General features: G+C 40.3%; 1 protein-coding gene across 1 annotated transcript in view; it reads right to left on the bottom strand.

Annotated features, from left to right (window-relative positions):
• Positions 1 to 17882, bottom strand: part of LOC121386672 — a 36359-nt gene that overhangs the window by 4870 nt on the left and 13607 nt on the right. Inside the window, exons 3-8 of the mRNA XM_041517659.1 lie at positions 16006 to 16245; positions 14611 to 14814; positions 11906 to 12097; positions 10445 to 10651; positions 3641 to 3780; positions 2663 to 2759 (exon numbers count right to left, since the gene is read on the bottom strand). Coding sequence (XP_041373593.1) covers positions 2663 to 2759; positions 3641 to 3780; positions 10445 to 10651; positions 11906 to 12097; positions 14611 to 14814; positions 16006 to 16245 — 1080 coding nt within the window. The remainder of the gene's footprint in view (positions 1 to 2662; positions 2760 to 3640; positions 3781 to 10444; positions 10652 to 11905; positions 12098 to 14610; positions 14815 to 16005; positions 16246 to 17882) is intronic.

Below are 17882 nucleotides of genomic sequence, written 5' to 3'. Positions count from 1 at the left end.
AAGAAGGCGGGCGAGGTTCAGGAACTTGCCGCGGCCGAATGGAAGTTGCTGAAGGATGACGATTCGGCCTTTAGCAGGCGGATTCTTCAGTTCTTCATGTGCCCCAAAAAGTTGTACCTACTGGTACTAAGTACCGACTTTTAGGTTTATAGTTCCGAGTTAGTTCCAGTTTTATAGTTTTGTGATTAAATCATTAAACATGATTTGAATTTTTTTGTAATTAAAACAGAGCAGACGTTCCGGTTTATAATACATTTAGAAACATTTTATTCGTCGTCAAGCGTTGTTTAATACATTTGTACAATGAGCAGTATTCATTAATTATAGTATACCATGATGACATCGACGGTGGCATTGTCTACATTTACTGGTACTGACTGACGATCTTTTGCGTATGTACGCAAGGGGGGGGGGGGGGGTATGGGCACTGGCGTACGCATGCGTACGGACGGGGGGGTGGGGGTGCAAAAAATCGGAAAATTGTGCGTACGTACTAAATGGATGACCCCTTACGTAATTGAGAATGTACGAGGGGGTGTAAATACGTGAAAAATAATTTACGAGCCCAATAGGGGTGAGTTATTTTCCATGAATCTACACTTCCGAGTGCATACTCCTAATTAATCCATTATTCATTAAAAGAAATTACGTGAATGCTAAATTAACTTCTATTTTATCTCTCTCTTTTTTTCCATGAAAAGTTTGGTTAAAATGGTAAGAATATTTACAAAACTAATAACCCCAAATCCTAGGATCGTTTCGGACCTAACCTGAACGATTCGGTCAGAAAATTCTCAGCAGTGGATGGCTGGAATTAAGTGTGTGCACGTTTAAATAGAGAATATTACATGAGCGGTCGTTAGATACATGTTTATAAAAATTGAAATGCACTTAAGGATTGTCTGTTATTTCTTGAACAACAACAAAAAACCCCATCCCGCAAACTGTGTGAATCGACGAAGTCGTTCTCACATAAGTTTTTTTGGGGTGGGTGGGTGGGGGTGTCATTATGCCTTGACCGTAACTTTTTTTCAGTGGTAGCCTACCGGGCAACCAGGTTTTAAAATCTGGTAAACCTCAGTAAAAATTTGTAGCCCCATAATTTTAATAAAATTAAAGAGAGAGAGAGAGAGAGAGAGAGAGAGAGAGAGAGAGAGAGAGAGAGAGAGAGAGAGAGAGAGAGAGAGAGAGAGAGAGAGAGAGAGAGAGAGAGAGAGAAGAAAGAAAAATCGTTTAGGTGGGTTTTTTTAGGTGTTTAAGTGTCTTGTTGATTGTGGAGTAACTGGAAGTAAAAGAATAATCTAGTAGCCCGACGGACTACTGGGTTTACACATGTAGTAGCCCGAGCAACAAATGAGTAGCCAAAACATCTCGGGCTACCACTAAGGTCGAGCTCTGAGATCATACCCAGATGAACGTAAAAGAAATAAGACAATACTTATAATTAAATTTGAAACATACTTATTTTTATTTATTTTTTACCAAATTTCGATGACTTGCTCCAGAACGGGTGTGTGTGTGTGGGGGGGGGGGGGGGGGGGGGGTGCGTTTCAATGTGATCACAGACGTCAAACTTGCTCTACGTGCATTCTTCTAAGTTTTATGCAAATTGAGAATATGTGAACGGTATCGCTATTTGACGTCCATGAGCATATTTCACGTGTACAATTAAATATATTGAATTGCTTGGTATGCATTTATAATACATGTATGTTAAAGATGGCGAAGCGGCAACAACGGTTAACTGATAATGTTCCACAGCAAGTCAGGTCAGTGTGTTTATTGTATAACTGAGACAAATATCTGTAAAATATTTATTAGTAAAACAATAGTGTTGTCAGTATGTCGAGAAGATAGCGTTTCAGGGTTGGATACGGGATTCTTTTAAGGGAGCGAGTTTAACGTACAAAAAGGGAACCTATAGTAATTAGCAATGGCGTAGGAAGGTCCCAAAAAAAAGGCGGCGGGGGGTGGGAGGGGGGATACACACATGTATAAACCATATCTGCTCCTACTGGATCAAGAAAAGTGTGTGTGTGGGGAGTGGGGGTGGGGGTGTGGGGGGGTGGGTGGGTGGCACATGTCCCTTGCCCCCTTCTTCCCCCTCGCTTCCTAAGCAAGTGATTAGTGAGAGGGCGAAAATAAAAGTTTAAAAAGAGTACCTACAGAAATTAAAAGTACACCAAACTTATTATGGAATTTTTTCTCAGAAACACCAGTACGACCAGCATATTACATGTCTCCTACTAAACACAAATACCTTTCTTGTTTTCTTTAGTATTTTTCGGTGCACTTCGAAAGTACAATACACGCAAAGCCTACCCCAACACACTCCCACTGAATCCGAACTTGAGTATAAGCTGTCTACTGTGTTATTTTTATGTTTTGTTTTGTCCCCTGACTCCAACCCTTAGACTATTAGTCTCTCTCTCTCTCTCTCTCTCTCTCTCTCTCTCTCTCTCTCTCTCTCTCTCTCTCTCTCTCTCTCTCTCTCTCTCTCTCTCTCTCTCTCTCTCTCTCTCTCTCTCTCTCTCTCTCTCTCTTTCTCTCTCTCTCTCGATCTCGACTGCTTAAACTAACTATATAAATAAATTAAAATAATACAATACAATACAATACAATGCAATTAAAATTGAAATCTCGAAAAAAACGCTAATATTACCAAGCCAGTAATCGGAATCAATTTCGCCGAATCCGTCTCTGTATTCGTTCCAGGTTTTGTTGAAATTCAACGACCCGTTGCTCTTTCGCTGAATCACCTGTTAAAATAGCGTTAAAAAAAAATCTCAATTCATTTAAAAGAATTGTAAAATGGTAAACAGAGCCTCTAGATTTCAAAATTTCCTGAGGGGCAGTGGTACAGCGCTCGCTCGATGCGCGATCGGTCTGGGATCGATCCCCGTCGGTGGACCCATTGGGCTATTTTTCGCTCCAGCCAGTGCACCACGACTGGTATATCAAAGGCCGTGGTATGTGTTATCCTGTCTGTGGGATGATGCATATAAAAGACCCCTTGCTGCTAATCGAAAAAGAGTAGCCCATGAAGTGGCGACAGCGGGTTTCCTCTCTCAATATCTGTGTGGTCCTTAACCATATGTCTGACGCCATATAACCGTAAATAAAATGTGTTGAGTGCGTCGTTAAACTAAACATTTCCTTTCTGAGTAAAACATATTTACGGCGCTTACGCTTGCACCATCATCTTATACGTCATAGGTAGTAATAAGTTTCGGTTATGTTAATTGCAGTGGACGATTTGGTTGTCAAATCTGGGTTAAAAAAGAAGATATCTTCCGTCTAATGTGTAGATGAAGCATTCATGACCGGGTTACATTCACGAATTTGAAGGTGGGCGGGGTGACTGCGGGGGGGGGGGGGTTGGTGGTGGTGGTGTTATAGCGGGGTGTAGCGCGCACGCACGCACGCACGCACAGTCAATGATGTTGCTAAACAAACGAAGAATGGCGGCGTGCCCCGGTAATATGGCATCGGACATAATATGGTTAAGAAAACAGAGCTAAAAAGAGCAGATAAACTTGGCGGTAGAGAATAATTGCATACAATGATATTTGATATACTAGTCGTGGAAAAGCAGTTGCAACTGGGGGGGGGGGGGGGGGGGGGGGGATGAACCTCTTACCAGCCAAGCCGTTTCCTTGTCCTCTATGTCACAGTATGCACGGAGTGGTAACCCAAAGTCACGTGGTTGGATCGTGAACACCCCACTGGTAGTGATATAGTGTTCTATGATGTCACTGCAGTCAGCGACGTAGACCTTCTCTGAAACAATAAACGATCCATTTGAAAGGCATACTGTCACGGATTTAAGGACCTTATTTCTCTAAAAATTAATAATAAATAGAAATTACATTAATTGTTGGAAACCAAATGTAACTATCGCATCACCGTAACTGATCCATGATGGTGTGAAATCCATGTCAACCCTATCGGCAAATGTAGTTTTTGAATTATGGACCATTGCCATAATTCAATTATTTTTTACAAAATATCAATAATAAATGGAGTATGGTGGTTATGAAGATGGTTGAATAATGTACATTTATAAAAAGTAATACTTTGTTAGACCATTAAATAGGTCAGTGGTCTGTGACAATATGCCTTTAAGTACCATCTTTTATTAACCAACTAGCTATAATTAAATTTCCGTTACATTCAGTACAATACAACGACAACGTCATCCCATTGGTCCAGCCATAGCAACGGGAGTTTGTTAAATTCTCGATGAATGTAAAAATTACGTCATCTGGGAACGTCATACTTGATGACGTCATTTTATATCGGTAATTTGCCTTACTGAGCGTTTATTTTATTGCTGCTTAAATTTTGCGTTAGTTATAATTTTATTATATATTCATTTTCATTTTTTACGATCCTCCTCCAAACCTCCCCCAAAGTTCCCTTAGCATTCCATCTCATGTAACTGCCCCCCCTCCCCCTCCCTCCAAATTGATTTTCTGGATCCGCCACTGGATGTCTATGCATGAACAATTTATATTTAATATGCAAAACCATGATCCTGCTTGTGCACTTGCAGTGTGTAAACTTGTTTATGATTATACATGAATAAACCAATAATTGGTTTAGTATCCTGTTTGTCTGTGCCTAGCCCGAGTACTCTGACTAAGAGAGCTAGACGGACATTTGGACATAAACACGCTCTCATGTGAGCGTGTTTATGTCCAAATGTCCGTCTAGCTCTCTTACAGTCAGAGTACTCGGGCTAGTCTGTGCCATGTTTGTACATGTACAAGTATTACATATTTTGCATCCAGTTACAAATGTGGAATGTTCATATGCAATGAAGTCTTATTCTTATTCTACAGAATTATCAATATTAATCGAATTTTTTTATGAAACGAGTGAACAGTTTTGGTATCTGACGAGCGAAAGCCCCCCCCCCTCCCCCAACTCCCCCTGCATGGAGATGCAAAGTGACGTCATTCGAATACAGATGTCATTCAAATTTTAAAAAAACCCTACCACACACCAGTCTGCACGTGCCAATATTAAACTATTATCCTGTTCAATTATTTAGACCCAAAGTTTTTTTGCAAATGTTACGTTTATTTCCTATTCGATAATTGTTTTCTTTGCATTTACATGAAAACAAACCCAAACCCCGACAGGTTTTCTATACAAATCATCATATAAAATGCACGAAGTTGACTTAATTCCACTTTTTAAAAATCTCTGTGTCTTTTGAATGCACGTTATTTCTCCTATAAATAACTAAGGTCATTTGCATATCAAAAGCATCATTCTATAGTGCGTTTCAAACTAATATTCGGTTCTATTGTCCTATCCGCACAAATCGTAGTATGACCTATATTTAAGAAAATATCTGTAAACATGAAGCAGGCGCGGATTCTGGTGGGGAGTTCAAGTGACAAAACCTCAGTTTGAAAAAAAAAAATATGTATCAAATATTATAATTGTATTGTGGAATACACAAGCGCGCGCGCTGAAGAGAGAGAGAGAGAGAGAGAAAGAGCGAGAGAGAGAGAGAGAGAGAGAGAGAGAGAGAGAGAGAGAGAGAGAGAGAGAGAGAGAGAGAGAGAGAGAGAGAGAGAGAGAGAGAGAGAGAGAGAGAGAGAGAGAGAGAGAGAGAGAGAGAGAGAGAGAGAGACGTCATTTATGTAACGACGCACTCAACATATTTTAATCTATGGTTATATGGTTATAGGGAGAGAGAGAGAAGAATATGGTATGCATGCGATTGGTGGAGGTGTGACCCTCTGCACAACCCCAACCCCACTTAAGGCTTCTTTTGTATATGGAGCTCAGAGGTAAAGCGTTCGCTCATGGTAGGTCGACTTATCGATCCCACATGGTGGACCCATTGGGTTGTGTCTGGTTCCAGCCTGTGCACCACAACTGATGTATAAAGGATGTGGTATGTGCTATCTTGTCTATGGGATGGTGCATATAAAACGTCCCTTATTGCTTATCAAAATTGCTTATCGGAAACAGTGGCCCATGTGGCGGTAGCGAGTTTCTTTCTCACGGTCATAATGCTCCTTAACCGTTTTGTCTGACGCCACATAAACGTATATCAAATGCGTTGAATGTGTACTTAAATAAACATTTCTCTCGTATGTATGTGTAGTCTATATGCATTTCTAGTCGATTAGTTTATAGGTTGTTAGGTTGTTTGATAGTGAATGATATGGAAATAAATTGTTTTTGGTGTTAAAGAGTTCATGCATACATTAAAGTAATACTCCTGATGGGTATGGAGAAATAACTTAATCAGTCGACGAACTCATTTCTTCATCACTATCTTCGTTAAGAGGGACTATCACAGGGGGTATTTTATTTCTTATAAAACTATTTTGTTTTCTAAAATCTTCTTCGATCTTTATTACATGTTTAACTGCGTCAGAGAAGTGTGTAGGTGTGACAGAGTTCAATGCATGTGCAAGTTCTCTCCGCACCGTGGTCATTTTACCATCATTATGACGAGCTATGTGCCCATTGACTTGACTCCAGATCAGTTCTATTGGATTGAGTTCAGAATGTCTTGGCGGCAGTCTTAGACACAAGTGCCCATGGCGTTCAGCAATATCATCAGTAACAAATTGCTTTGCACATTTGTTACTTTTCACAAGTTCATAAAGAACTGGCTTTGTCATGTTACTCTCAAAAAGTATATTTTTGTTTCGTAGCCACGACTGAATTTCTTCCTTTTTAGCGTTTAGTGCAGGACATCGTGTAATCTCAGTTAATTTGTTGTGGTAGCTTGCGTTATCCATGACGATAACAGAAGGTTCTGGTAGAGATGGCATAAGTTGTTCTTCAAACCATTTGATGAAATTTTCATGATTCATCTCACCATGATAGTCTCCGTCTGTTTTTTTAGCCTCAAAGATCAATTCACAGCCATCTATCAATCCATATTTATCACAGCCAGCATGACAAATAATAAGTCTTTTTCCCTTCCCAGTCACCGAACAGAGTTTAGGAACTCGATCAGCAGCGTCTGATTTCGGCAGGTGATTGGCTGTACTTGTGCCCGGGTGGATATCTGTCCAGTGATGGGATGTTGTGTGGTTGACATTCACCCAGGTCTCATCTTGATACACTGTTAAATACCCCTGTTCTCGTAAACTGGATATTTCATGGAGATAGGACAGTCTCCTGTCTGATATATTGGCGTCCTCAAAAATCACTTTTCCCGTTGTAGATATATGTTGGTATTTAAAATCGAGGTCATGGAGTGTTCTTCGTAAAGTTGATATGGATATGTTGATTCCACATTCCTCCCTTAAAGCCACGTTAATCTTATGTAATGTAGGTAATTCGCACTCTCTATAAAATCTGTATACTCGTCGTCTAATAACATCTTTATCAAATAAATCGATGAGTTTTCGGTCGCATTTTTTAACAGTGATTTCTGTGTTTGGATTCGTAGAGCTTAGATTTTTCACAGTTCTTTTTACTGTTGAAATCGAAACTTTAAGTGCAGCGGCAACTCGATCGACAATTCGATAAGAAGCATACCTAGGTCTACCGGGCTGATATTCATCTTCAAAATAATCGAAAACGTTCTTAATACACGATTTTACATCAACTGAAGTGTTTTTCGATTTACCCATATTTTTCCTCAAATAACAATAACAAGAATGTCGACTAATACATTTTCAATGAATTTATATACCCTACCTAACTTGTATTTTACGTGGTTTACACATTGCTACAATAGCACGTGCAGTCATAGATCGAAATAATGATGTTATTGACCAAGCAATGCTATCGTATTTTGAACATTCAGGGCTGTGTCTGCGGGATGAAAAAGTGGTTGAACCCATACGAGTCCGAACAATAGCCCTTTGGTGTTTCGCATTACAAATGTAACACCCAGCCCCTAGCACCACCCTAAATAATTATATATATATAATATATATATATATATATATAATATATATATATATATATATATATATATATATATATATATATACGTATGAGTTCCCAATTTAGAGGCAAATTAAATAACATTTTTATTATTATTATTTGATGTTGGTGGCCTTTGACATTTTATCCCCCCCCCCCCTCCCCCCCCCGGTCTTCTGGGTCCGGCCCTGCATTAAATTTATTTATAAATTTGGAAAGCACATTCCTGCGGTGTGTGAGGTGATTTGTGTTTATTACTGTGCTACACCTCAGTTGTGTTAGGTTAGGTATGGTATGCTAATATATAATTGATATAATAAAATAAAAATACATAATACATTAGCTAAATTTATTAAATATAATGCACCTACAAGAAAGGGTTACATGTTCTGTTTGTTTACATCTATGTTTAACGGAAAGATTAAACAATGCTGTTACACACTGCAAAACAATAATAACCTTGATTTAGTGAAACAAGCTATAATGGCCTTCACATAGCCTCAGATCCCAATGTTTTGATATGCAAATGACCTTAGTTATTTATAGGAGAAATAACGTGCATTCAAAAGACACAGAGATTTTTAAAAAGTGGAATTAAGTCAACTTCGTGCATTTTATATGATGATTTGTATATAAAACCTGTCGGGGTTTGGGTTTATTTTCATGTAAATGCAAAGAAAACAAATATCAAATAGGAAATAAACATTTGCAAAAAACTTTGGGTCTAAATAATTGAACAGGATAATAGTTAGATATTGAGTGATTATTGCTATGACATTAGTAATATCTTACATTGGTGTGTAATAAATAGTTGTATCCCACTGTTTTTTTTATTATTTATATGTTTCAGTGCTTTTGTGTGTGTTTTGTTGTTGTTGTTTTGTTGGGGGGGGGGGGGGGGGGTGTACGTATGTGCGTGCGTGCGTGCGTGTTGTTGTTGTTGATGATGTTTTTTGTTGGTTGTTTAAGTTTGTTTATTCATTCGTTCGTTCGTTTATTCATTAATTCACAAAAATCATCAAAGAAAAAACTTAGTTCAATTTCAGCTAAGGTTTAGCCTTTGAAATGTTTCCGTCTGACTAATACTCGTCCCAGCCAGTGCACCACGACTGGCATATCAAAGGACGTAGAATGTGTTATCATGTCTGCGGGTGATGGTGCATATAAAAGATCCCCTTGCTACTAATGGAAAATGTAACGGGTTTCCTCTCTAAGACTATATGTCGAAATTACCAAATGTTTTACATCCAATAGCCGATGATTAATAAATCAATGTGCTCTAGTGGTGTCGTTAAACAAAACAAACTTTGTTTGCAAAAGGGCTCGAGGTAGACAGCGAGTAGAAATGTACATGTGTACATTGTATATTTTGAGTCACGTGATCGGAGGGGTTTTGCCGTTAGTGTGTCAATTGTTGAAAGACCAACCGGCTTCGGTGATGTAGTGGGTTAGCCATCAAAAGTGAGGCTGGTAGTACTGGGTTCGTATCCCACCTGGGACAATGGGTGTGTGTGTGTGTGTGTGTGTGTGTGTGTGTGTGTGTGTGTTCCATTCCAGTACAGGGGTGGGACGTAGCCCAGTGGTAAAGCGCTCGCTTGATGCGCGGTCGGTTTAGGATCGATTCCCGTCGAAGGCCCCATTGGGCTATATCTCGTTCCAGCCAGTGCACCACGACTGGTGTAACAAAGGCCGTGCTATGTACTATCCTGTCTGTGAGATGATGCATATAAAAGATCCCTTGCTGCTAATTGAAAAGAGTAGCCCATGAAGTGGCGACAGCGGGTTTCCTCTCTCTACATATCTGTGTGGTCCTTAACCATATGTCTGACGCCATATAACCGTAAATAAAATGTGTTGAGTGCGTCGTTAAATAAAACATTTCCTTCTTTCCATTCCAGTACCGTCACATATCAGAGTGAATGAATGAATGTATGTTTAACGAAACCCCAGCTATTGGGTGTCGGAATAGTTAAATAAATAGAATTATTATGTACATTAAGAACAAAATTATGCAAAGCCACAGCGTAGATCCTAGAATGAGTGCACCGCTATGCTCAATGAGATCTAAGGCCAATTGCACTGAGTTTCGCCCACTTCACGGGTGCGATTATGGGTGTGTCTCCCGAGTGTATGACCCCACATGGAGGATGATTACCCGGAATACACTGTACCCCAGGTTCGGGTGATACCGAGATAGCTCAACTAACAGCATGTGTGACGCACGAACCTGGCAACTAGTCCCATACCGAAATGGAAACACAGCGGCTTCACTATTCATCTCATCATCATCCATGATTGCAATGTCCAAAAAATATTTTTATCTTTGTGTTAATGTTTGTGGCGTTTAGAAAACAAAATGCTGACAAATCATGTCTTTAACACACACACACACACACACACACACATACACACACACGGCTTTCTTTGTCTTAGACAGAACTCTGGCGAAGTTAAAGGTTGGGTACACGAGAGGCGTGCTTGAACCGTTTTTTGATGGAAACCTACAAAAGTATTGCCCACACGCACATACCATTGACCAAACTCATGTTACAGCTCTGCGGATTGCATCCTGACATTACTGTCGACCAGGAGTGGGCTCCACTGCATTTCTGGCCGCCATTTTGAGGCGGCGGGTTATCACAGGAGCGTACCAGCGTGAGGTTTCGTACTCCACCGTTGCAGGAAACCGAACACGGCCCCACATCGGCGTGACTCCACGCCGTCCACACACCATCAACTGTAAAGTACAAAGAAAAGATAATCAACTGTAAAGTGGACAAAAAATATCATACACTGTAAAGTGGACAGGAAAGATCATCAACTGTAAAGAGGAAAGAAACGACCATCAACTGTAAAGTAGCCTAAAAATATCATAAATTGTAAAGTGAAAGGAAAAGACCATCAACTGTTAAGTGGACTAAAAATATCATAAACTGTAAAGAGGAAAGAAAAAAACACCAACTGAAAAAGAAAAAAAAAGACCATCAACTGTAAAGTGGAAAGAAAAGATTACCAACTGAAAAGTGGAAAGAAACTATTATCAACTGTAAAGTGAAAATAAAAGACCATCAGCTGCAAAAAGGAAAGAAAAGACCATCAACTGTCAATTGGAAAGAAAAGACCATCAACTGTAAAGTGGACTAAAAATACCATAAACTGTCAAGTGAAAAAGAAAATACCATAAAGTGTAAATTGGACAAAAAAACAAACATTAACTGTAAAGAGGAAAGAAAAGACCATCAAATGTAAAGTGGGCTAAAAATACCATAAACTGTAAAGTAGAAAGAAAAAATATCACCTGAAAAGACCATTAACTGTAAAGAGGAAAGAAAATACCATTAACTGTAAAGAGGAAAGAAAAAAACATCAAGTCTAAAGTGGAAAGAAAAGACCATTAACTGTAAAATGGAAAGAAAATACCATTAACTGTAAAGTGGAAGGAACAGACAAACTGTAAAGAGGAAAGAAACGACCATCAACTGTAAAATGGAAAGAAAAAACACATCAACTGTAAAGTGGAAAGAAAAGACCATCAACTGTAAAGAGGAAAGAAAATACCATCAACTGTAAAGTGGAAGGAAAATACCATCAACTGTAAAGTGGAAAGAAAGGACCATTAACTGTAAAGTGGAAAGAAAAGACCATCAACTGTAAAGATAAAAGAAAATACCATCAGCTGCTACATCCCACCTCATGGTAGAACCAGTCCCAAGTTCAGCTAGCACACGTTTCGCTAACGTTCGCGAACTATTTAACTGGTATCCGAAGTGGTAATTCGGTTTACTGAGTAGGGTAAAAAATAACGTTAGCGACAAGCGGTTGACTGGACTTACACCAGGGCCCGTGCTTATAAAACTTTTAAAGAGTCCAGATTCAATCTCAAATGACGTCACACGCATACAATTTGTATGGCGTTGTCATGACATTAGAGTCTCAGACTCTATTAGAGTCTCGATTCTAGGCTCTAAGCACCGGCTCAAGTTACACTTACCGGAACACGGAGCTACGTCACACCCGATGACCGACCCGACTCGCTCTCGGACGCCAGGGCACGCCTTTCCGCCGAACTCCGGGCTGGGGTTGCAACACGAACGAGTTTCCGTATATTCACGAGTCCCGTTGCCGCACGTCACAGAACATGGCTTGTAATGTCGACCTCCCCACGCACCCCATTGGCCGTCCACTGCAAAACAGAGACACACGAAATGTTCATTCATTTAACTCATTTAACATAGTTTGTGTTTATATCCAATTGAGGTTCAAGCACGCTATCCCGTGCACACACCTCAGCCATCTTGGGTTGTCTGTCCAAGACAGTGGGTTAGTTGTTATTTGTTAGTGAAGAGAGAAGAGGGTGTAGTGGTCTTACACCTACCCACTGAGTCTTGAGGATTGTTGTATTCGAGTGGGAATCTTTGACTACTCTTTGGTAGTCACATTGCGCAGTTTCGATATACAGTTGGCTCTGGCCGTAATGAGAGCGTATTTATCTGTCCAAATGTCCGTTCTCTTAGGTCAAATAAAAAAAAAAGTATTTGTTTAACGGCACCACTAGAGAACATTGATTAATTAATCATCGGCAATTGGATGTCAAACATTTGGTAATTCTGACTCTTAGTCATCAGAAAAAACCCGCTACATTTTTCCTAATGCAAGCAAGGCATCTTTTATATGCACTTTCCACAGACGGAAAAGCACATGCCACTGCCTTTGACCAGTCGTGATGCACTGGTTGGAACGAGAAAAAACCCAATCAGTTGAATGGATCCACCGAGGTGATTCGATCCTGCGACGCAAGCACATCAAGCGAGCACTCGCCCGACTGAGCTAAATCCCGCCCCATTGAAATGAATGTAGCCATCACAGAAACAATAATTTGTGTGTTTATCGGTTGATAGTGACCCGTGGATAACAATTTTTTTGCACTTTTGGTTAAAAGCACATATATATCGTGACCCATTACAAGCATTTTCAGATATGGACCCAAGTCAGCAGCCTCTCTCCCCCCCCCCCCCCCCCCCCCCCCCCCCCCCCCCCCCCCCCCCCCCCCCCCCCCCCCCCCCCCCCCCCCCCCCCCCCCCCCCCCCCCCCCCCCCCCCCCCCCCCCCCCCCCCCCCCCCCCCCCCCCCCCCCCCCCCCCCCCCCCCCCCCCCCCCCCCCCCCACACCCCGGTGACTAGAGAGGATCTGCAAATGTCTCCCATCCATCTTTTAGTGGGGCAGCTGACAAAACAATTGTACACTTTTGATTAAAAGCATGAAACACATTTTTAGATATGGACCCAAGACAGCAGCGCCTTCTGTTGGCTAGGAAGGATCTACAAATGTCTTTCCCCTCTTCCGTGTAGGGATTTATTTGTTAATAACGTTCCTTGGAAAAGGTGAAATGACAGCCTGATGTGCAAGAACGCGCTAGCCTGATGTAACTCGCAGCTGACAAAACAATTGGGCACTTTTGATTAAAACCATGAAACACATTTTTAGATATGGTCCCAAGCCAGCAGCGCCTTCTGTTGGCCAGGAAGGATCTACAAATGCCGTTCCTCTCTTCTGTGTAGGGATTTGTTAATAATGTTCCACGAAAAAAGGTGAAATGACAGCCTGATGTGCAAGAACGCGCTAGCCTGATGTAACTCGTACCTTTATCTACACGGTGCTCAACCCTTACACCTTCACAGATACAGATGATTCGTACTTCCAGCTACTGGAATGCTTTACAGACGAGCTACCTAAAGCATGTTGACAAAGCAAGGAAGGTGTTGTAGTGCCAGAAGGGAAAGACAATGAAAACCATTCCACCAAGGATGTCTTATTGCGGTACTCGACCAAGCTGCAATGGTCCATTAATTAACAGAGTGGACACGACGCATATACTCAAGAGGGGTGGGGATGGATGTTTATCATAGATAGCCAGGCCTGTATACTGTACATGTGACGCCAAAAACTTGCTGTGATTTGGATACAATGTGGCTGAAAGATTCTGAAAGGATGTGACACTAGATGTGTATGCAAAAGAAAAAACGGAAAAAAAAAAGGCCCATTGGAAATGCACTGAACTGAAATGTTCTAAAGAAACTGCACGCATGAGCAGTGGTATATGAAATTAGTATATTGCAACTCTTAATGGGGTTATTCTATGTGGTGACTACACTACCTTATATTCCAAAGAAACTTTGCCTTGTCTAGAACAGAATGACACCGAAGCTGGTAAGACTCACAATAAGTGTTGCAGCTTTTCCCTTTGATATCTTGTCTCCATATTTTGTCATTTGTATAAATATTCATCTAGTGATATTTGAATAGAACTTCCTCCATGGAAGGGTGGTGACATTTTTGTTATCCTCCCACGGTCACCAGGAGCTGCGTAGTTGGCTTGCATGTTACATATGATTGCATCATGGCATGAACGTACAAATCCTACACACCAAAGTATTGCTCATTCTGCACCCCTACACCCCAAATCTGCACCTGCATTCATCTCATCTATTCACAATTAAATTTGGAATTGTTAAAAAGTTTCTGATCGATCTTCCGTTTCCTACCCTCTATCTATACACATAATTCAACGGCTATATAGCGTTGCGCGCATCGGTGTTCCATCGACTGGTACTAACCATACACCTATAGCCGCACACCAGGACCCGAACGTTCACCAGGACCCGAACGTTCACCAGGACCCGAACGCTCTAGCACTCACCTGGGCATGGCTGAATTTCACAGCTGACGTTTCCGTTTTGGACACTCTCTCCCACGCAGTCCTTTCCAAAACCGCTGGGTTTCGGGTTGTTACAGACTCGCTGCCGAGTATACTTTCTTTCTCCGGACCCGCACGAGGTAGAGCAGTTTCCATACGTCCTCGTTCCCCACGTCCCCCAGTTACCATCCACGTGATCGCCGGTAACTGTAGACAATTTTTAAAAAAAATAAGAATAGAAGCTTAGTACCTTGTCGTTTTACTTTCATTATCTGATCTGAGTGATGTGCGCATTGAAAATATCCATTCATTTTAACTTAGAAGGAAATGTTTTATTTAACGACGCACTCAACACATTTTAGTTACTGTTATATGGCCTCAAACATATGGTTAAGGACCACACCGATATTGAGAGAGGAAACCCGCTGTCGCCACTTCGTGGGCTACTCTTTTCGATTAGCAGCAAGGGATCTTTTATATGCACCATCCCACAGACAGGGTAGTCCTGCCCCCTTGAGTGATGCGTGCATTCAAAATACCCATTCGTTTTAAACTTAGATCTCACCCCTATTGGATTTTACAAACAAATTTATAATAAAATGAAATTGTTTGCATATAAATGTTTGTGTATATATGTGGGAAAGTACATCAAGGTATAATCTTTGGATTTTGTAAGAAAAATAAACATATGTTTGATCATTCCTACAAATTCCTTTAAATGTCGCTTATCTATAAATTTAGAACTTAATACGATCTCATATACTTGTAACTGCTTATAGTCCGTCCCAGAGGGAACGCTTTTTTCATACTACGAAATTTACTACATAACCATCCCATCATCCTACACAAATTTGGTTTTTGTTTGTTTGTTTTGTTTGTTTGTTTTTTTGTAAATAACTTCAGAATTTTTTTGGTTTACGTAAGAAGAAAAAAAAGTGTTTTGGAAAATAACAACAAAAATACGATTTTTGTGTGCAATTTACAAAAACAATCGTCACAGAAATAAATAACTTGTAGTTATTTTCATAACATGGAAAAAATACTTTCTGTGGGACGGACTATAGGTATTTAATTTTGAGCTGATTGTTTTTGTAACTTGCACACAAAAATAGTAAAAAAAGAGAAAAATAATAAAATAAATAAAAAAGTCTTATTTCCAAAACGCTTTTACTTTTCTTCTTACGTCAAACCAAACTGAAATTAATTACAATTTTTTTTTTTTAAACTGTAGGATAGGACGAACTATAGCTGAAAAGTTTTTGACTCCGCCTTGTGCAGAGATACGGTTTTAAAAATGCTAATGGTTTTGTCATTCATATTTACGTGTGGATATATACAGCATGATAGAAATGTGGAATAATTTAATTACGACTGGTTTTCATGTCGATCGCTACTCACCGATTGATTCATAATGGGTGTTCTTTTCGCCAACTTTCTGGCTGCCGGTTACGCTCGTTGTACACGGCTCACTGTTACACGCTACGCTTTCGGTGTCCCTGTTTTTGATACACACGTCTCCGAGATCCGTGGTTGTTCGCTTACACGCCCTATGTTTTGTCCGCGTTTTAGTACCATTCCCACACGTCTTCGTACAGGTGTCGAAATCCGACCAGGGCCCCCACGGGGTTTCCATGATGTCTAAAATGTAACAGGTACGCATGCCATTGGTGGGTTCAAGGTAGAACCACCCATGGTCGTAGGAACAGGTGCAATCTAAAGGGTAAATTAAATAATGCGCGCGCACGCGCACACACACACACACACACACATTCCGAACGCACATAGAAAATGGATTAAGAAAAGTATTGACTTAATGTACGCCCTGCACCAACACACACTAGCCCGAGCACTGTATGAGAGCCAGACGGACATTTGGACGGTTATTAGCCCTTAAAGGAAACATGTCACGTAAACCATATTTGGCACCAACCATGTACAATTAATTATAAATTGAATCACCTAAAAAAATATTTTATAAAAAATTAATTACTTAAAATATCTCCATAAAAGGACCCCAGATACGAGCTCTTAGCGGAAATTGCCGATCTTTAATGAGCAGGGCAATCACGAGGGCCGTGACGTCAGAGACGCGTCGCTTGATCTGAAGCCTTACACTTAAAAGCATTAGTCCGTACCACTCATACAGAATCTAAGACTTGCACAGCTTACCAAAACAATGAGTGTTCGTTCGCAAAACGTTTTGCCGTATCAATATGAGCTGTTAGTAAATGAAGAAAGACACACATTTACTTACAACAGTGATACTGAAGAAAAAACGGATAGCGAGTCGGAGGGTGGAGAAACTGATGGTGCCAGACCAGACCGGTCGACCAATTTACAGCCCGGAGCCCGAAAGTAACCCGGAGACAAAACCAAAACTCGGATGCTAATGCCGAGGTGTATACTGTTCATATTTAGCATAAAGATACACCTCGATATGATGTATTTAAATATGTAAAAAATATAAATGTAGGACAAACATTTTTTTTTTTTTTTTTTTTTTTTTTTTTTTTTAGAAAATATCGCATTTTTTATGTTCGGGCTGTACATAATGAAATCTGTATGCACAGTGTAAACAAACGCTCTAATTTACGACAAGGCGCTTCACTTTCATTAACCTGACTTGTAAAACAACATAAATGACTTGAGAGTATAATCAACTTTTAAACTAAATATATTTCAATTTGCATCAATAGAACGAAATGGGGTTATAGTATTTTTCTCTCATAAAAAAAAGCAGCATATTATTAGGCCTATTGGTAGGGTGCGTTAGAGTAAAAACGACCACTCATGATACCCAAGTGATAATTTTCTTTTCTTTGGTACTACGTAATTGGTCAGTTTTGTAATTTTAGATGGGAAAGTCTACTTAATCAAGGGTTTTACAGCATTATTTACAGTAATGAAGCAGGGCGGCTGATAATGTCCATTAACATTGTACTATAGTCGTGACAGGTTACGCCACAATACCCTGTGATCTTAAAAAAACTGGCACGTATTTTGTAAGTATGTCTAGACCGTGGTAATCACTTACCTGGTCGATACCCTGCAATATACACCTGCCAATCAGGAATCACATGTGCAGGCCACGGAAAGAAAGGACCAATTAACTAAAACAATTTTCCGATTCTCAAGTCAGCCCGTGGATGAAACGTAATAGTTATTTCGACACCGACAGTAGTGGTTTATTTTGTATTGAACTTCGTGTTGCTTTGGGGCTTCGGGCGATGAGGAACGTTTTTGTGACGTATTCCGCCCGAAGATTAAAAACATTA

The sequence above is a fragment of the Gigantopelta aegis genome, chromosome 12 (assembly GCF_016097555.1).
Source record: "Gigantopelta aegis isolate Gae_Host chromosome 12, Gae_host_genome, whole genome shotgun sequence".
Taxonomy (NCBI): domain Eukaryota; kingdom Metazoa; phylum Mollusca; class Gastropoda; order Neomphalida; family Peltospiridae; genus Gigantopelta; species Gigantopelta aegis.
Note: the sequence above shows the minus strand (reverse complement) of the source record. Positions and strands in the feature narration are given on the sequence as shown.